The 20,868-nt window shown below is 48.5% G+C and overlaps 1 protein-coding gene across 4 annotated transcripts in view; it reads right to left on the bottom strand.

Moving 5' to 3' along the window:
- Nucleotides 1-2,946: 2,946 nt before the first annotated feature.
- The window catches only part of LOC143827544 (uncharacterized), a 44,196-nt gene continuing 26,274 nt past the window's right edge, over nt 2,947-20,868 (bottom strand). For 2 of the 4 annotated variants that reach the window (XM_077317172.1, XM_077317202.1), the window contains 5 exons: nt 18,576-18,632; nt 14,452-14,642; nt 11,022-11,666; nt 6,483-6,773; nt 2,947-3,402 (listed from right to left, as the gene is read on the bottom strand). In XM_077317172.1, the coding sequence (XP_077173287.1) occupies nt 3,035-3,402; nt 6,483-6,773; nt 11,022-11,666; nt 14,452-14,642; nt 18,576-18,632 (1,552 nt within the window). In that variant the 3' untranslated portion in view covers nt 2,947-3,034. The remainder of the gene's footprint in view (nt 3,403-6,482; nt 6,774-11,021; nt 11,667-14,451; nt 14,643-18,575; nt 18,633-20,868) is intronic. The other 2 variants (XM_077317182.1, XM_077317192.1) reach the window with 2 other exon arrangements.

Here is a 20,868-nt window from a genome sequence, read left to right as displayed (position 1 = left end):
TTCCTTTCTGAATGTGTTTAGCTCCCTCTTGTGGTCAGGTCAATATTACACCACTACATCACTATATGTCCAGCATAAAAACCTGCATAGAACAATGTAATACTGAATTGACTACTACAGGAGGCAAACCATGTGCAGAAAAGGAAAAAAAAAACAAGACAGAAAATGATATGGACAGAAAAGTGACCCCAATGAGATTGTGGATGATCCCCAACTCCCCTCAAAGAGCCAGTTTGGTACACTGGTTAGGGTGGCCTCTAATCTGGAGAACCAGGTTCAATTCCCCATTCTTCCTCCAGTTTGGGAACCTTGGGCCAGTCAGAATCCTCTCAGAGATCTCTCAGGCCCATCTGCCTCATGGGGTGTCTGTTGAGGGGAGAGGAAGAAATGGCCATTGTAAGCCTCTGTGACCCATTATGCACAGTGGCAGCTACACTGCGCTGCAGCCATGCTGTTGCAGTGGGGCCAAAAGCCCTGCTGTCCCCTGTATATGCATGGGGGTCCCGCACACGCAACTTGGAGCTGGAATCGCCGGGAGCATTTCTAAGCGGCAGCAGGGGGGGATTGGGAGCAGGGCCCCCCACTGCATGTTGGTGGGGAGTAGCATGCTGCTCTCCCACCATGGTAGGGGAGGGGGGGTTGCCCTGTTGGCTCCATGGAGCCATGGAGCTGGCAGGGGTGAGAGGCGTCCCTGCAGGGATGCCATAGGTCAGGAGAGGAGCTGGGCCGAAAGCCCCGCTCCTACAATTATGCACAGGGCTAGCCCGACCTAGCCCTAGCCTGCGCCCTCGGGAGTCCCAGGACTCTGGAAGAACCCGTGTTTTATTAATGTAGGTCTTCTGTGGGCTTGGGTCTGGCCGGGCCCTGGATGGCAGCAACGTCGGGCATAATCGGGGATTTTCTCCGAAGCCCTTTCGCTGTCATTTTGGGCATTCCGGCCGGTGCATTATGGGTCTATGAGACCCATGAAGCTTGCTGGGTGTCCTTGAGCCAGTCACAGTTCTCTCAGAACTCTCTCAGCCCCATCTACTTCACAGGGTGTCTTTTGTGGGGAGAGGAAGGGAAGGCGATTGTGAGCCGCTTTGAGACTCCTACAGGTAGTCAAAACTGGGGCACCAACCCCCCACCCTAGCTCTTCTGTATTTTTGTATTTAAAAAAATATTAGCAGTTGCTTGATTGCTGTCCAGTCATGTGACATTGAGCTATATCTGTGATTTACTACCTCCTGTGTTAGTTAGTTAGTTTTATTACAGTCATAGACCAGCATAAGATGATACAGAAACATCCATTAAAACCAGGAATTAAAACATCTTAAAAGATAACAATAGAAAATGGAAAAGGTAGATAAACACAGCTGTCCAGATTCATTTAGAACAGACCATTCTATTACGAATTTTGGTCGCTGCTGTGCAGAACCTGGCAACTCTATAAGTTGTATTATTTTCTATATCTGCAAGCAGCAGAGAAATTATAAAATTCTCCTGAGCGCCCTGGGAATCTGCCTAGCAATGGAAGAATTAGACTAGTTCGAATCTCATTATAGAATCGACATTGAAAGAGAACATGTTCCATGGTTTCTACATGCCCAGAGCCACAGGTGCATTTCCTTTCGGTATAGGGTATTTTCCTATATCTTCCTTCTAATACCGCCGAAGGGAAGGCATCACAGCGTGCCAAAGTGAAGGCCCTCCTATGACTAGGTACTTCAAGCTTGGCCAGATATGTCATAGGGAAAGATGAATATCTATTGGGTTCACTAATAATGAAAGATGGGTTATTAGCTAGGCCTGTTGGCGTTCACCTCCTGTGAATTTCCAGGCCCATTCTGCACAAGCTAAATGTAGCAGGAGTGTGGCAAATTGTAAACGCTACTAATTTGCAGTTCCGCAAGACGTCGCACACAATCTGCCACACTCCTGAAACAGTCCCGCAAAAAGCGATTCGTTGTAGCGCTTAAAGGGAAATCCAGAGAAGTGGATTCACCCTCCAAAAAGCGCTACACCCTTGCAAACAATCTGCAACACTAGCAAAAAAGTTCTGTGCGTTACCATTGTTGTGGTTTCAGCAAAGTACCTCCCCCTGGCTCTCTCCTCTGAACTTCCGGCGAAGCGATCACCATTTTTTTTTCTCGGAGCGAGCGGAGAGCAATGAGCCGGCGAGCCTTCATTCACCCAGCGAGGCTTCTCCGGCTGCAGTCCCTCCACAGAGCTGCTTTAAAGATCCCCTAAGTCACCAAGCACAACACAGTCCCGTTTGCTAGTTCCCTTTATTTCCGGCTGAAAATCGCGCCCGTGCACAGGGAGGGGATTTTTTTCACTCGGGGGAGCGTGGCAACGATGAATCGGCAGCTCACACGCCAGCTGCCAGCTAGATGGGTCTCTACGTTAGGAGGTAGCAAGGAATCAAGGAATCAAGGCATATTCGTTGCAACATGTGTTTTTCTTTTTTCTTTTTAAACTATTCTTAAAGGGAAAGGGGCTTTTCCGGAGCATGGTAACAACCGCCCATTGGCTGCTCGTTTGATTGACGGCCAGGGACGGGACAAAGCGCGGAAAAAACCGCTTCCTTTCTACCGATTTTTGGCGAGACCGGAAACCTGTGGAAAACGATTGAAACGCAACTGGATTCCACTACAAAGGAAGGTATGCGTTACGCCAAATTCCACTATTTTAAATTCCGTTTTTTCTTTCTGTAAGCAATTTGCCACATTGATCCTTGTGCGGAATGGCCCCAGTTTTCCATTTTAAAAAATCTCTACCATTTCCCTGCAGCAAAGAAGAATCACTCCACTCATGATGCTTTTGTTTTGCTCAAGCAAAAGCGGGTGGGTTTAATCTTTACCAAGAAGTTGACCCTTTCAAGCATGATTTCCCCCTGTTCGGCAGCAGGGAAATACTTCAAAATCATGCAACTCGCCGCGTTCTCTTAAGCAGCAAACACTCGGCAGCTGTAAGAACTGTGTTTATTGTGTCAGGTTACATTTACTGGCGCCCACCATTATGCTCAGTCCGGGCGATCCTATACTACCAGTACTTACTGGGGCATTTCAAAAACCCCATAGCTCAAGGATGTCACTGAAACAGCAGCAGCTCCCAGGGCGTCTGCCTGATTCTGTTGAAGCGCCTCTGCTGGCACGGGGCCGTCGTTCGTTGGGGCACCCGGGACGGCTGGTGGACCCGAGTTGCAGTTTAAAACGGCGTCCTTGGAATAGTTTACGGAAGGGGAGTCGAAAGAAATCACTTGCAGGATAAAGGTATCCGGAGGCTTTCTCGCTGAAGCTCCCTTGAACCCATCGCAGGCCGGCGAATGCTTTGTTGAGATCGCCACCTGCAATGGCGTGTCGGCCACCATTCGGCTGTAGCCTTGCCTTTGCTGCTCCGAGGCCCGTTTCATAATTTCTTCTGCAAAACAGGGGAAATGAAAGGGGGAAATAGTTTTCTGAGTTGCTCTGGGAAAACGTGGCATTGTTTGTCCCATGTAGAAACTGTGGCTAATCGAGACATTATCTATCTATCTATCTATCTATCTATCTATCTATCTATCTATCTATCTATCTATCTGTCTGTCTGTCTGTCTGTCTGTCTGTCTGTCTGTCTGTCTGCCTGCCTGCCTGCCTGCCTGCCTGCCTGTCTGTCTGTCTGTCTGTCTGTCTGTCCATCTATCCGTCTATCTGTCCGTCCGTCCGTCTGTCTATCTATCCGTCTATCTATCCGTCTATCCGTCCGTCTATCCGTCCATCCCAGGGGTAGTCAAACTGCAGCCCTCCAGATGTCCGTGGACTACAATCCCCTTTCGCTGGCAGGGGCTCATGGGAATTGTAATCCACGGACATCTGGAGGGCCGCAGTTTGATTACCCTTGATCTATACTATGCCACCTTCTTGCGGTTTTATGTTTTACATTTTAAGGGGATTGGTTTTATAGGGGGCTTGTGTCTGTTTTATGTAACCCGCCACAAATCCATGGAAAATGGAGGGATAGAAATTGAATAAACAAACAAACAAATAAATATATAAATATTTGATTTGCAGGCCGCCCTTCTCCAGAAGTGGTTCTCGGGGCATCTTTCATTTGAGGTCTCAAACATATCAGAGACACGTTAAGATAAAACAAACATCACGCTAAATCCATACTGCAATTATTTACTCTAATCCAGTGGTCCCCAACCTTTATTAGGCTGGGGACCGGCAGGGCATTGGGCCGCGCCCACGGGGACCGCGCCCGCGCGGGCCACGCCCACGCATCGAGCCGCGCCCGCGGGCCGCGCCCGCTGATCAAGCCGCGCCCGCGAGCCACGCCCGCAGATCGGGCTGCACCCGCGCGGCCCGGCCCTGATTCCCTCTCCCCGCCCTCCCCGCAGTAAGAAGCTTCCCGGGCCGCAAGCTTGCGGCCTGGGAAGTTTTTTACTGCGGTGGGGGGGGGGGAGAGGGAGCCGCGGCCCGGCGCCATGGCCTTTGCGGCCCGGCGCCGGGCCGCGGCCCACAGGTTGGGGACCACTGCTCTAATCTCTGTCCCAAAAACCACCCGACAAGCCAGGCACTGACTGTGAAAGCCTCCTGGGTGGCCCTGTTCAAGATGGGGGCTCACAAATGGGGCAGTGACCCCCACTGTGCGGAAGGCAGGGCCCATTTAGATGTTAGTGGTGTGGCCCTGGAACTCAGCCAAATGCTTGAGAGGACAGGCAGGGGGCAGAAGGGCAAGGTCTCAGCTAATTGCTGTCAAAAACTGATTTGAAGTAGTCATCATCACCCTCCATCCCCCAATGCCCTTGTTCAGGTCGGGGAGAGTGGTATTTTCCACTGTGTTGGGTATTTTTATAGTCTTTTAATGGGCGTTTAATGGGGGATTTTAAGACTATTGTTACCCGCCATGAGCCTGTAGGGAGTGGCGGGAAATAAATCGAACAATAACAATAACAACAACAACAACAACAACAATAATCTAGTCTCCCATTATTCTCTTAAACGTGGACATATTTATTGAACCCAAGATGTTTCCCGTGCAATTCAATCTCAATCTCTGGAATCGTACTGGAATTATACTCTTGCACTTTGCCTGTAAGTGTGGACTGATGATTTCCATTCCATGACATTGAATCTGAGGAAGTGGGCGTGCACAAGAAAGCTCATCCCTTGAATAAAACCTCATTGGTTTCAAAGGCGCCACTGGTCTCTAAATTTATTCTCTTGTAAAGTCATTGGAATGTAAAAGTTGTTAAATTTGATGTGCTTCGTCCATGAATATTCCGCACAGATGTGGGATATTTAGAACATTTTATTGCTTTCTTTGTTTGGCTTGCTCTGAGACTGAACGCATATGAGGCATACGAGTCAACTTGTAGCCCTCCGTGTGTTCATAGACTACAATTCCCATGAGCCCCTGCCAGCAAACGCTGGCAGGGGCTCATGGGAATTGTAGTCCATGGACATCTGGAGGACCACAGGTTGACTACCCCTGCCTTAGTAGACCTACTTAGGATCGCTGTCTTAATTTAGCACAGCTTCAAATGAGTAGCCGTGTTGGTCTGAAGTAGCACAATAAAATCAGAGTGTGACCTTGAATAAATCATTGTTGGTCTTAAAGGTGCTACTGGACTCGTGATTTTATTTAGCACAGCTGTTATTGCTTGGCATCACAAACCTGCAAGTTAGTTTGTAGAAGCATAGTCAGCTGTTGTTTCAATAATATTTGGGGGCAGGGGGAACCTTGCCTCAAAATTCTACAGTCTTATGGCACCTGTAGTTAGGGTTTGTCCTGACCTTAGGGTCCAGATGAGCCTGATAGCACCACATCCTAGAAGCTAAGCAGGGTCAGCCCTAGTTAGTATTCGGGTGGGTGGCCACCCAGCAGGTCCAGGGTTGCTACACAGAGGCAGGCAATGGCTAACCTGCCTCTGTTTGACTCCTGCCTTGCAAACTCTCTGGGCTGTCAAAAGGTGGCCCTACCTTGACAGGGCTCTCCACCCCCAGCTAGAATCATAGAATCATAGAATCATAGAGTTGGAAGGGGCCAGACAGGCCATCTAATCCAACCCCCTGCTCAACGCAGGATTAGCCCAAAGCATCCTAAAGCATCCAAGAAAAGTGTGTATCCAACCTTTGCTGGAAGACTGCCAGTGAGGGGGAGTTCACCACCTCCTTAGGCAGCCTATTCCACTGCTGAACTACTCTGACTGTGAAAAACTTTTTCCTGATATCTAGCCTATATCGTTGTACTTGAAGTTTAAACCCATTACTGCGTGTCCTCTCCTCTGCAGCCAGCAGAAACAGCATCCTGCCCTCCTCCAAGTGACAACCTTTCAAATACTTAAAGAGGGCTATCATGTCCCCTCTCAACCTCCTTTTCTCCAGGCTGAACATTCCCAAGTCCCTCAACCTATCTTCATAGGGCTTGGTCATAGAGCTCTTCCTAGAGCTCAGTGAGGTTGATTCTCAAACTACCGGTCAACTATGATAAAAGTCCAAGCCACCCTTGACGATTACCATTCCACAGGGCGAAGATCTCCATGTCGCTTTGAGTGAGATCTGTCATGATGAAGCCAACATTGGATGCTTGCAGGGGACATTCCTGACCGGTGGCAGCTTGGGGTCCACCCGTGAGCTCGGACTGGGGTTGAGGATCGTTGGGGACAAACTCCTCAATGATCACATCGTCACTCTCGTTTGCAGACAGCGGCTTCGTTTTCGGGACCAAGGCTCTCATCTCCTGGATGTTTGACTCGATAGTCTGGCCATCATGTTTCCTCCAGGAACTTTCTTTATCGACTAATTCTTCTACAAAACAAAGAAACAAAGAGAAGGGCTAGGCTCGCTTAACTGTCTTCTATGACAGGGGTAGTCAACCTGTGGTCCTCCAGATGTTCACTTGCTGGCAGGGGCTCATGGGAATTGTAGTCCATGAACATCTGGAGGACCACAGGTTGACTCCCCCTGTTCTATGAGATTCACGACCACGTCTGTTGTGTCGGGGAGCTAGTCCAGAGGCGCTTGTTTATCGACTTATTTCACTCCCCCACATGCAGCCAGCTGGGTGACCTTGGGCTAGCCACAGCACTGATAAAACTGTTCTGACTGAGCATTGATATCAGGGCTCTCTCAGCCTCACCCACCTCACAGGGGGTCTGTTGTGGGGAGAGGAAGGGAAGGCGACTGTAAGCCGCTTTGAGCCTCCTTCGGGTAGAGAAAAGCGGCATATAAGAACCAACTCTTCTTCCTCTTCAGTAATATCAGGGCTCTCAGCCTCACCTCCCTCAAAGAGTGTCTGTTGTGGGGAGAGGAGAGGGAAGATGACTGTAAGCCACTTTGAGACTCCTTTGGGTTGAGAAAAGCGGCATATAAGAACCAACTCTTCTTCTCTTTAACTAATCCCCCCCCCTGTGCACCTTCTCTGCCATCATTTCATACATGTTGTCTCCTCAGGCCTCAGAACTGATCACTGCAGGTCCCTCCTTTCTCCTCTGGAGCAGCATTCTGCCCCCTTCTCTGGCGTTGTGCTGCTCCCAGCGTGGTGTAGTGGTTAAGAGCACCAGCCTCTAATCTGGAGCCAGGTTTGATTCCCTGTGCCTCCACATGCAGCCAGCTGGGTGCCCTTGGGCTAGTCACAGTCCTGTTAGAGCTGTTTCCACAGAGGAATTGTGTCAGAGCTCTCTCAACCCCACCTCTCTCACAGGCTGTCTCTTGTGGGGCGAGGAAGAGAAGGCGATTGTAAGCTGATTTGAGCCTCATGAAGACTGCCGGATGACCTTGGGCCAGCCACCATGCTCTCAGAGCTCTCTCATCCCCACCTACCTCATAGGATGTCTGTTGTGGGGAGAGGAAGGGAAGGTGATGCTTTGAGACTCCTTTGGGTAGTAAAAAAGAGGATGCAAAAAAACCAAAACCAAAACGACACTTCTTCCCTTCCACTCCAGCCTCTCTGTGAAGTCTGTTTTTATTTCTATTCCTGGTCTCCTGTTTTTGAGGAGTCAATCTACCCCATCCCATTCCCCAGTAGCCCCTAGACTTGGGTCTGCCCTGCCCTGCCCTGTTCCCCTGGCCCAGGTGTCCCTCTTCAGCCACCCTCTGGCTAGTCCCGGAAGATTCTCCTGTCTGCTTTAAGCAGGTAGCCTATTCTTTGGTGCCTTTGCTCCCTCCGATGTCCACAAACCAGAGAAGCACCACTGGGGCCTCGGGAGGTGGGTGGGTGGGTGTGTCCATTTGCTTGCATCCAGATAACTGATTGTCCCCTAAATCAGGGGAAGTCAACCTGTGGTCCTCCAGATGCTCATGGACTACAATTCCCATGAGCCCCTGCCAGCATTTGCTGGCAGGGGCTCATGAGAATTGTAGTCCATGGACATCTGGAGGACCACAGGTTGTCTACCCCCTGCCCTAAATTGCTGGTGGAACCTGGGTTATAATCCGCCCACTCCATTCTTCCCTGTCTTGTGACCATGAGCACTGAAGTCATACAGTCACACAGGAAGAACAGCTTCCGTTAGATGTGGGCTGTATCTATCTTTCTTCCCCATGTGGACTCACAGTGTGCAAACCTGAGTCTGCTTTAGGAATGGGATGGAGCTCATGAGAAGCTCCACAAGGCACATCTTGCTTTCTTTATCAACACCTCCTTCAAATTCATCAACAGAAGAGGACAAATTTTGCCACTGGGTTGAACTGTGCAATCTAGATATGGTTTTCCGATTTGGTACAAGCTTTGAAATGGGTGGTCTTGCAGGATTTGGAATTTGTTCGACCGGAACAGACATGGGAGGCAGAGAAGCAGGGACCCGCAGAGGAGATAAACCTGTAAACCAGTATTTGGGACTTAGGTTGTAGGAAGCTATGCAAAGGGAAGATAACCCATATCCTGATCAATGGAACATTTTCATATAGAATCACAGAATCATAGAGTTGGAAGGGGCCATACAGGCCATCTAGTCCAACCCCCTGCTCAACGCAGGATCAGCCCTAAGCATCCTAAAGCATCCAAGAAAAGTGTGTATCCAACCTTTGCTTGAAGACTGCCAGTGAGGGGGAGCTCACCACCTTCTTAGGCAGCCTATTCCACTGCTGAACTACTCTGACTGTGAAATTTTTTTCCTGATATCTAGCCTATATCATTGTACTTGAAGTTTAAACCCATTACTGCGTGTCCTCTCCTCTGCAGCCAACGGAAACAGCATCCTGCCCTCCTCCAAGTGACAACCTTTCAAATACTTAAAGAGGGCTATCATGTCCCCTCTCAACCTCCTTTTCTCCAGGCTGAACATTCCCAAGTCCCTCAACCTATCTTCATAGGGCTTGGTCCCTTGGCCCCAGATCATCTTCGTTGCTCTCCTCTGTACCCTTTCAATTTTATCTACATCCTTCTTGAAGGGAGGCCTCCAGAACTGCACACAGTACTCCAGGTGTGGTCTGACCAGTGCTGTATACAATGGGACTATGACATCTTGTGATTTTGATGTGATGCCCCTGTTGATACAGCCCAAAATGGCATTCACCTTTTTTTACCACTGCATCACACTGCTTGCTCATGTTTAGTTTTGTTGTTGTTATGTGCGAAGTCGTGTCCGACCCATCGCGACCCCATGGACAATGATCCTCCAGGCCTTCCTGTCCTCTACCATTCCCCGGAGTCCATTTAAGTTTGCACCTACTGCTTCAGTGACTCCATCCATCCACCTCATTCTCTGTCGTCCCCTTCTTCTTTTGCCCTCGATCTCTCCCAGCATTAGGCTCTTCTCCAGGGAGTCCTTCCTTCTCATGAGGTGGCCAAAATATTTGAGTTTCATCTTCAGGATCTGGCCTTCTAAAGAGCAGTCAGGGCTGATCTCCTCTAGGACTGACCGGTTTGTTCGCCTTGCAGTCCAAGGGACTCGCAAGAGTCTTCTCCAGCACCAGAGTTCAAAAGCCTCAATTCTTTGACGCTCGGCCTTCCTTATGGTCCAACTTTCGCAGCCATACATTGCAACTGGGAAGACCATAGCCTTGACTAAACGCACTTTTGTTGGCAGGGTGATGTCTCTGCTATGTTTAGTTTACAGTCCACAAGTACCCCAAGGTCTCGTTTACACACAGTGTTACCTAGAAGCATATCCCCCATCCAGTAGGCATGCTTTTCATTTTTCTGACCCAGAAGCAGAACTTTACACTTATCTTTATTAAATTGCATCTTGTTCTCATTTGCCCATTTTTCCATTGTGTTCAGATCTCGTTGAACTCTGTCTCTATCTTCCGGTGTATTTGCCAGTCCTCCCAATTTGGTGTCATCTGCAAACCTGATGACTAGTCCCTCCACCCCCTCATCTAGATCATTAATAAATATGTTAAAAAGTACCGGGCCGAGCACTGAGCCCTGAGGTACCCCGCTACACACCTCTCTCCAGTCTGATGAAACACCATTGACAACAACTCTTTGAGTGCGGTTCTCTAACCAATTCCAGTATCAAGAAACCAATATGTTTCTTAATACTCCAGAATATCTAGCAATCAGATACTTTGCTTTTCCTTATAACTTGATTAAAGGTAAAGGTATGCAAGCACCGGGTCATGTCTGACCCTTGGGGTGACGCCCTCCAGCGTTTTCATGGCAGACTCAATACGGGGTGGTTTGCCAGTACCTTCCCCAGTCATTACCGTTTACCCCCCAGCAAGCTGGGTACTCATTTTACCGACCTTGGAAGGATGGAAGGCTGAGTCAACCTTGAGCTGGCTGCTGAGATTGAACTCCCAGCCTCATGGTGAGAGCTTCAGACAGCACGTCGGCTGCTTTACCACCCTGCACCACAAGAGGCTCCTTATAACTTGATTGCCCCCACCAATTAATCTATAAGGGGAGGCTTTGCACATAGAGGGCCCACTAAATGGTTCAACCCTGTGCAGTATTGTTGCACCCATGTTGATTTCTAGAGCTTCAGCTATGAACAGAGCAACTATTTTGCTTCTTGTAATTCACGCTGAAATGGATGGTTCTTGAAGTTTCTTTTAAATGCATTTGTAGCTTAAGGAAATGTGGTGATTCTGAGAAGAATTTAGGCCTACCGTACGATTCCGTGACTTCCATTGCATCAGAGTCCTGTCGAGACGAGCACATTTCTGATGCACCTCCATTGGGGGCAGTGACATCCATCGACTCAAAGGCTCTGCTGTCACATAGCTGGCAGTCACATATGCTGCTAGGTTGTGGTATTGTACAATACTTTTTGTACTTTGGTACCCTAGTATTGCTGCTTGTTCTTTTCATTGGTCTTTTGGAGCGTGCTTTGTCTTCACGATCTTCACTTATGTGCACTTTAGCTCTGCCACGATCTTCACTTACATGCTCTTTAGCTCGACCGCGATCTTCATTAACGTGCACTTTAGCCCTGCCATGATCTTCACTTACATGCTCTTTAGCTTTGCCGTGATCTTCACTTACGTGTTCTTTAGCCCTGCCACGATCCTCACTTATGTGCTCTTTAGCCTTGCCACGATCCTCACTTATGTGCTCTTTAGCCTTGCCACGATCTTCACTTAAGTGCTCTTTAGCCTTGCCACGATCTTCACTTAAGTGCACTTTAGCCTTGCCACGATCTTCACTGATGTGCTTTTTAGCTCTGCCGCGATCTTCAGTAACATGCTCTTTAGCCCTGTCGCTATCTTCTCTTATGTGAACTTTAGCCCTTTCACTTTCTTTTTCTGGGAAATCTAAGAAAGAGGATGAATGTAAGAAAATGCCATTGTAGACTTATGAAAGTGAGTCAAGTATTGCTACTAGGGTTCCGGTTCATGCTTGAACCGGCTTATTTGAAACAAAATGATTTTCCCGAAAGACACAAGGACAATTATTGTAAAGAAGTTTTAAGAGTGAGAGAAAGGTCAGGAAAGTAGCATAGAGGAATTTTCCCCCATTGTGACAATACATTTGGTCTTTCTTCAGGGGAGCCTGGGCTGTACTATGAGAATTTCATTGGGAATTCACCCATCCACTCTACAGTTTCTGATCTTGCCCCCTCACATTTCAATTTGTGCTTCTTAAACTCAGGGAACATTTAAAAGGAACACAATTTGAGTCCCTTGAGGATGCCAAACATGGTGTAAATCAAAGTGCAGAATTCTTTGGGGAAGGGCTAGAGAGATGGCAACGGCACCTTCAGAAGTGTACACACCTAGAAGGAGGATATGTTGAGAAACAGCAGTTTCACATTTTGGGTATGTTTGTCTAATAAAAATTCCTGTGATTTTGTAGCAATACGTTTCAACTTACCCTCGTATTTTCATCTATGAAGAGTGCCCTGTAAACATGGCAACAGCTCAATTTGAGCTAAGTATCACGTTAGAGACCAACTAGATTTTCAGGGTATGTGTTTTGGAGAGTCAAAGCTCCCTTTGTCAGATTAATAATAGCAAGGTATTGTATTTAATACTTAAGAAAAATTTAATGCTCAAACAGTCTGTTCTCACAACCACCCGGCTCCAGTTTAGTTCCCATTTTCCATTTACACGGAGAAACATGCTCAGATGGCAATTTGTTCCAATTCTAAAAGGTTATTAATTTCTTGGTGAAGTTTCAAGTCACCTTCAAAAGCTAACGAAGTTAAAGCCATTCTTTGTCGGGTTGTGAAGATATTGGATGCGCACAGGGAAGTGGGAGGAAAAAACGTTCTACAAGGTGAAATTAAAAGATGGCCGCATTTTTGAAAGCAGATCATTTGTTCATGCACTCTAGATGTTAATAGCTAAGACATTTCGTGTTTTTTTATGACATGATCTAATGTTTAACTTAATATATATATTAAGCAATAGATCATCCTTTCTCAACTTTTTCACGACTGAGAAAGCCCTGAAACATTCTTCAAGCTTTGAGAAGTGGCACGGTCATGCACAATATCTTTGGGAAGCATAGTGTGCACAACACACCCAGGATCTCTCCCCTTCCTGCCCTCTACAGCAGTGGTCCCCAACCCGTGGGCCACGGCCCGGTGCCGGGCCACGAAGGCCTTGGCGCCGGGCCGCAGCTCCTTCTTCCCTCCCCCCCGAAGCAAGAAGCTCGCCAGGCCGCGAGCAAATTGGCCGCCGAAGCGGCTGATTAGCTCACGGCCTGGCAAGCTTCTTGTTTCGGGAGGGGAGGGAAGAGAAGCTAGCCGAGCCGCAAGCTAATCAGCCGCTTTGGCGGCCGCTTTGCTGGCGGCCCGGAGGGGCCGGGAGGGGGAGCCGCGGCCGCTGGCACGGCGGCGGCGCAAACGCGCGTGCGCGGACTGCCGCGGATGGGCATTTGCGCCCCTGCCGGGCGCAAACGCACACATGTGGCAGTCCGCACATGTGCGTTTGCGCTGGGGCTGCCACGCGTGCGCGGGCCCCCAGGCCGCCCTCTTGCCCTACTCCGGAGCAGCGGTCTGCGGCAGCCGAAAGGTTGTGGGCCGCTGCTCTACAGGCCCATCATTGGCCATTCTGGGATGCGGGGGAGGGGTGTTGACATGACCATATAGGAGCATATCACCTGATAAATGTTGAACAAATTTAAAAAATATATCCAAAATTAATTAATTCCCACCCATTTGGGCAACCCCCCCCCCCCAGGACCGTCATGAAAACCCAGGGCTTCACAAAACCCTGGTAGAGAAAACCTAAAATAGATGAATACATACAATAAAATACATTAAATCCATTAAAAAGTAATTAAAACTGCAGTTTAAGACAGCTAGAAAATTACGCAATCTGTCAATCCAATGAAGTTGTAAATAAAGCTGTCTTCAACAGCCTGCTAAAGATTGAAAGGGGCGGGGGCAGGTGTGCCTCCCTGGAGAGGTACTTCCAAAATTGTGGAGCTGTCTCTGAAAAGGCCCTCTCTCATGTACCCACCAGGAAAGCTCCTTTGACTGATGGGACAACTAGGAGAACCTCTTCCTGTGATCTTAATTCCTCAGCAAGAGCAGACGGGAGAAGACAATTCTTCAGCTACTCTGTCTGAGTTTGCCAAGTTCTGCAGGGCCTGTAAGACGGAGCTATTCTGCCAAGCATATGGCTGAGGTCAGCCAGAAAAATCTCTATATCAAAATCCTGTCCCTCCCCCGTCCCTGACTCCTCCCTACATTGCTGGCTGGAATTATGATCACCTCTCAGCAGTCACTTGATGCTAACAGCCGTCTTATTTGTGATTGTATAGCCTATTGAGGTTTGCTGGATGGACAAGGGAAGTTGCCGATGTTGTGCAAAATGCCAAAATTATGCCGTCTTCATAAGGTAAGCATTTCACTGTATTTATCGGGTGCGGAATGGCCCTTAGAGTCCCCACCCCACCACTGCTACTGCTGAAGAAAAACTCGGTTAATCTGTGTTGCTCTTAATCATGCAATATGTATTATTTGGAAGAAAAACTAAAATGTGACACCAAATTAGAAATCCTGTGAGCAATTGTAAAAATACAGAGCAAAGGAGATAAAAATATGCATTGCAAGATCAGGACTAATTCTTTTGGCATTATTTGCCATACCTTTTCTCGTGGACTCCATAATTTCTTTCCACTTATTTCTGTTTTCTTCAATATTGTCCATCACACTGTTCCTAAAGTTGTTTATATCTAAGATGCTTAAGTAGGTTCCTTCTGAGCATGGGCCCCTTTCACTTGTGGAATGGCGTCTAGCATCAGCGTGCTGAAATTCACTGCCCGCTGTGGATCTCCTGCTAAAAAAGAAATATTAAGAGGGAAAATAAGATGACTTATATGCCCCTTTTATCTACCAGCAAGAGTCTCAAAGCAGCTTACAATCACCTTCCCTTCCTCTCCCCACAACAAACATCCAGTGCGGGATGTGAGGCTGAGAGAGCCCTGATATTACTGAAGAAGAAGAAGAGTTGGTTCTTATAGGCCGCTTTTCTCTACCCGAAGGAGTCTCAAAGCGGCTTACAGTCATCTTCCCTTTCCTCTCCCCACAACACGTGAGGGAGGTGAGGTTGAGAGAGTCCTGATATTACTGAAGAAGAAGAGTTGGTTCTTATATGCCACTTTTCTCCACCAGAAGGAGTCTCAAAGAAGCTTACAGTCGCCTTCCCTTTCCTCTCCCCACAACAGACACCCTGTGAGATGGGTGAGGCTGAGAGAGCCCTAATATCACTGCTCGGTCAGAACAGCTTTATCAGTGCTGTGGTGAGGCCAAGGTCACCCAGCTGGCTGCATGTGGAGGAGAAGTGGGTAATCAAACCTGGCTCACCAGATTAGAAGTCTGTGCTCCTAACCATCACACCAAACTCCCTTACACTACACACTTATGAAAGCCTAATGAATGAGGCTGAAATGGTTAAGCCAACTGAGGCAATTTTCAAAATTTTAAAATTAGTATAAAATTATATGATTTAATTTGTGGAGGAATGTCCAGCTAGTGATGTACCTGTGACGTAGGCCTGATGAATGCACTCATCAAATGATTTTTTGCAGATATGCGGTCAAATGACCTATTTAAATGCAAGTTTGTTTATGTCAGGCTTTCTGAATCAGGGTTTTGTGAAACCCTGGCATTTCTTGGTGGTCCTGGAGGGGTTTCCCAAATGAGTGGGAGTTGGCTAATATATTTGATATATTTTTTTAAAATGCGTTAAACATATATTAGGTGATATGGCCATATGTGAACATATCGATCCGCCCCTGACTCTTGAAACGGCTGATGGGCCTGGAGGCTGTGGGAAGGGGAAGGGCCCCGGGTGGACATGTACATAATTATCCTTCCCAACCATATTCTGCACCATCACGCCACTTCTGGGGTTTCTCAAAGCCTGAAGAATGTTTCAGGAGTTTCTCGATTGTAAAAAAGTTGAGAAAGGCTGATCTAAGAAGTACCAGTCCTGACCTTCATGCCAAATCTTCAATAAACTGTCTAAGTACCATGGAGTATGTAGAGCTGCTATTCCGGCTGCACTAGCTAAGGTATATGGTAGTCCTGACAGGTGGCTGCTATCAACGATAGTCATGCCCTAAATACACTCCTCAGATTCAAAGAGAGGGTCTACATTCAGACTACAGACTTAACACCTGGGCACAAATCTGGTTGGTTATGAGGTTAGTGGACGTGTCTTGCTCCTTCTCCCTTTCCTCCTTGCACAGAGTGATCAGAGATGGACAACTTCCAGAAGTTTTGAAGCCATGAAAAAAATAACACTCCCCCTTCTGTTTTTCTTTCTTTTGGGGGGGGGGAATGGAATGGAAATTCATCGATGTAGCCCAGCTCTCCCACAAGAAGAAGAAGAAGAAGAAGAAGAAGAAGAAGAAGAAGAAGAAGAAGAAGAAGAAGAAGAAGAAGAAGAAGAAGAAGAGCCGCTTTTCTCTACCCAAAGGAGTCTCAAAGTGGCTTACATTCACCTTCCCATTCCTCTCCCCAGGCTGGGAGAGTCCTGAGATTACTGCTCATTCAGAACACCTCTATCAGTGCTGTGGCAAGCCCAAGGTCACCCAGCTGGCTGCATGTGGGGGAGTGGGGAATCAAACCGGCTCGCCAGATTAGAAGTCCACACTCCTAACCACTACACAAAACTGGCTCTCACCATCCAAGGAAACATAAAGAACTGACTGATAGAATTGCCAACTCTGGGATTTGGAGGCAGAGCCTAGGGAGAGGAGGGACCTCAGGAGAATATCATGCATAGCAGGGGTCTTCAACCCCCGGTCCACGGCCCGGTACCAGGGCGCTAAGGCCGTGGTACCGGGCCGCCAGCGGCTGCGCCTGCCTTTCCCCCCGCAGCGAGAGGGGGGGAAGAGGCAGGCGCGGCCGCTGGCACGGCCGCGACGCAAACGCGCATGCGCGGAGCTGCCGCGCACATGTGTTTGCGCCCCCTCCTGGCGAAAACGCGCACGTGCAGCTGTTCTGCGCATGCACGTTAGCGCCACCTCGTGGTGAAAATGCGCATGTGCGGCAACTACGCATGCGCGTTTACGTGCAGCTGCTGTGGCCGGGCCGCCGGCTCTCTCCCACTCTCGGAGGCGGTCCCCGAGTACAAGAAGGTTGGGGACCACTAATGCATAGAGCTCACACTCTTAAGCTCTCATTTTCTCCAAGGGAACTGATCTTCGTAGTCTGGAGATCAGCTGTAATTCTGGGAGACCTCCAGGCCCCACTTGGAGATTGGAAAGCCTACAGACTCCTTGTGTCCTGGCAGAGCAGAGGCACCTGCTGGCAGCTGATGCTGTGTGTGCAGCTTAGGGTTGCCAGGCTACAACCGTCAACCAACAGGAGCAATTAGGGGGCAGCGCTGGTGTCATGCTGGCATGATGACATCACTTCTGATGGCAACCAGAAATGACACCATGGGATGCTCTAGGATTTGCAGAAGCTCTTTGCTAAACCCCCCACTTCAGGAGCCAGTGGGCAATGAACAGGTGCCAGAAGGTTTCCCACTAGTATAGACATTCTATTGTTCATCTCCTACTTTCTATGTTAAGTACCATAGAGAGTAGGAGGCAATAAGCCCTAGATTGTCACCCTTCTGGCAGCCATCTTGTCTACCTTCTGGTAGCCATTAGGTCTCCTGGGCTGCAAACCAAAGATTGATGCTTTTTTTCTGGCAATTACTCCATTCACCATAGATGGTGACCTAATTGCATGAGGAAGAATTCAGGCTTCACGACCTGGTTGAGAAAGCCTCATTTGGACTAAAATTTAAGGGTCATCATAGCCTTGCAGATAGAGCTAAGCCTGATATGAGCTGATGCTATGATTCTGGGCATGCTCTGCCAGGTGTAAACCTGGAGACAAGGCTGGCATGTTTTTTTGGGTCATGTCATTCCAGGCCAAAGGGGCCCTGTCTGACCCAGAGCCAACAGTTTTGTGGTAATTTTTGTGGTAATTGCCGCTGCTGGTGTGTGGACTAGGTTGAGAATCATCGGTTTTAGGTGGGTTTTATTGCATTAGGAGTTTTAATGGGATTTTACTGATTGTGACTGCCACGAGCCTTATGGGAGTGGCGGGATATAAATCTAATTAGTAACAACAACAACAACAACAATGTGGGGGCACAGCATTGCGTGGCTCAGGGAGAGAGGGGACCTGACACCTCCACAGTGTTGGGGGTGTCCAGACACATTTTTTGTCTGAAGCGGTGAACGAGGGATTCAGGAATCTTCCTCCTTGATTCACGAGTGAGGCTGGCTTCCAGGGCCTGAGTGCAAACAGCAGATCTCATCCTCCACAGATGAGTCTTCAACAAAAGGGAGTGTGAGGTGGAAACGGGTGTGTGTCAGATTCTCTGAGGGGTTCAGGGCAGCTTTAGGGCAGGGGTAGTCAAACGGCGGCCCTCCAGAGGTCCATGGACTACAATTCCCACGAGCCCCTGCCAGCATTCGCTGGCAGGGGCTCGTGGGAATTGTAGTCCATGGACCTCTGGAGGGCCGCCGTTTGACTACACCTGGCTTAGGGTATAGCAGGCTGTCCTGCACAGGAATGGCAGCAAAGGTAGGCAGCACTGGCTAAAGCCAACCTGCCTGCGAGATGGGGGGAGTGAGCGTGAATCTGCCCCCCCCACCTCCGTCTCAGGTTCCTATTCATAAGCTGCCACCAGGGCTGTGCATCCCCTTGAATCCTAGACATCCCCAACCTGTCCACTGGGCTTTAAGCTGTTGAATGGCAGGACCTGGATTGTCTGTGGGTTCTTGGGTCTATGCTTGCCACGGTCGACTTCCTTGTGTGCCTGTTAATGAAAGCCGAGAGGGAGTGTGAGTCTTTTCTTGCATAAGAGCTGGGAATCAGAGAGCGCGCGGCAACATGCCCCAGTGAGGAGAGTTTCTGCCGGAGGGGGAATGGGCAGTGGTCCGAGGGGAGTCCCCCAAAGGGACTCCCCTTGAGTGTTTACTGAAGAATTAGGAGGCCCTGGGGAGGGGGGAGACCTTGGGAGGGGGAGATCCGCTGTCTAAAAAGCTGTCAATATTTCTTTCTAGGAATGCTTGCCCTTGGTATATTTTGAGTACTACTGCTGCTGCTGCTACTACTACTACTACCACTACTACCACTACTACCCCTACTACTACTACTACCACCACCACTACTACTACTACTACCACCACCACTACCACTACTACTACTACCACTACCCCTACTACTACCACTACTACCCCTACTACTACTACTACTACTACCACTACTACTACCACTACTACCACCACCACCACTACCACTACTACTACTACACTACCCCTACCCCTACTACCACTACTACCACTACTACCACTACTACCACTACCCCTACTACCCCTACTACCACTACCCCTACTACCCCTACTACCACTACTACTACCACCACCACTACCCCTACTACCACCACTACTACTACTACTACCACTACTACTACCACCACCACCACCACCACCACCAAACAACTTTATTTTTGTATCCCACTGTTCCTGGATAGCTCAGGGCAGGTAACAGCATGGTTAAAACAATCAGATGACTTAAAAACCAGTATACATATCAGAAGAAGAAGAGTTGGTTTTTATATGCCGCTTTTCTCTACCTGAAGGAGTCTCAAAGCGGCTTACAATTACCTTCCCTTTCCTCTCCCCACAACAGACATCCTGTGAGGAAGGTGAGGCTGAGGGAGCCCTGATATCACTGAAGGAGAAGAGTTGGTTCTTATATGCCACTTTTCTCTACCCCAAGGAGTCTCAGAGGGGCTTACAGTCACCTTCCCTTCCTCTCCCCACAACAGACACCCTGTGAGGGAGGTGAGGCTCAGAGAACCCCGATATTCCTGCTCACTCAGAACAGCTTTATCAGTGCTATGGGGAGCCCAAGGCCACCCAGCTGGCTGCATGTGGGGGAGTGAAATATATAAAACATATAAAACATCTTATGTACATTATATCAGTCCCATTCAATAAAACCGGGGTGGGGGTGGGTGGGTGTTCCAGATCTTTCTTGGAGAGGCAGGTCTTCCTTCTATTTCAGCAGGGAGGCCCGCAGTTCTTGATGTGTTGTCTGGCTTCAGTCATAGGCCCTGTAGGACTGACTCAAGGCCCTGTAGAACTGACTCAAGTCCCACGGAGAGCTGATCTGCTTTAGCAGGGCTTTCCACCAGGCTGGGGCCAAGGCCAAAGAAGGCCTGGCCCTGGGTAAGGCTAGTCTCACCTCTTTTGGGCTGGGGATCCTAAGTGGGCTTTAGCCTGATGGCCTCAACACTCTTGGGCGTGTGTGTGTAGTAGAAGAGTTCATGCAGATAGACTAGTCCCAGACCATTAAATATTAATACCATGACATATGTTGGCCCTCCCTTGACTATAGTATGACTATAGTATGATGTAATGCAGGGGTAGTCAAACTGTGGCCCTCCAGATGTCCATGGACTACAATTCCCAGGAGCCCCTGCCAGCGACTGCTGGCAGGGGCTCCTGGGAATTGTAGTCCATGGACATCTGGAGGGCCACAGTTTCACTACCCCTGATGTAATGTAATCTGTTCGGGCTACTTCCCAGTGCCAAGTATCAATTCCAAACTTTGATGCTTGGTCTGAATATGGCATTCTGACATATTGCCAGACTGGGAAAGACAGGCACGAAAACTGCAAATAATTAACATTAATAATAATTAAATAATTAACAGTAGTCAACATGCTTCCTCGGTTCTTTATACAAAAACACTTTCTAGGATGGTGGAAAAGGTGCCTTCTTTTTTGTTTCGTAAAAATTCTGAAGGTCCCCAAATTCATCTCGGCCCTGGCTACCATGACATCAGATTAGATTAACATCAGACTAATATTAGATTGAGATCAGTGCCCCACCCTGAACAAGGAGGGATCATTAGAGTTTATGGTCACCGTTGCATAGTTAGTTAATAATGTGATGGTTATTTTAGTGGGGATTTTAATAGGGTTTATTGTTTTAGAATGGTATGTGTAAACCACTGCGAGGCTACAGCGAGTGGCGGTATAGAAA

Source organism: Paroedura picta, chromosome 1 (genome assembly GCF_049243985.1).
Source record: "Paroedura picta isolate Pp20150507F chromosome 1, Ppicta_v3.0, whole genome shotgun sequence".
Taxonomy (NCBI): domain Eukaryota; kingdom Metazoa; phylum Chordata; class Lepidosauria; order Squamata; family Gekkonidae; genus Paroedura; species Paroedura picta.
This window is presented reverse-complemented; position numbering and strand designations above follow the sequence as displayed.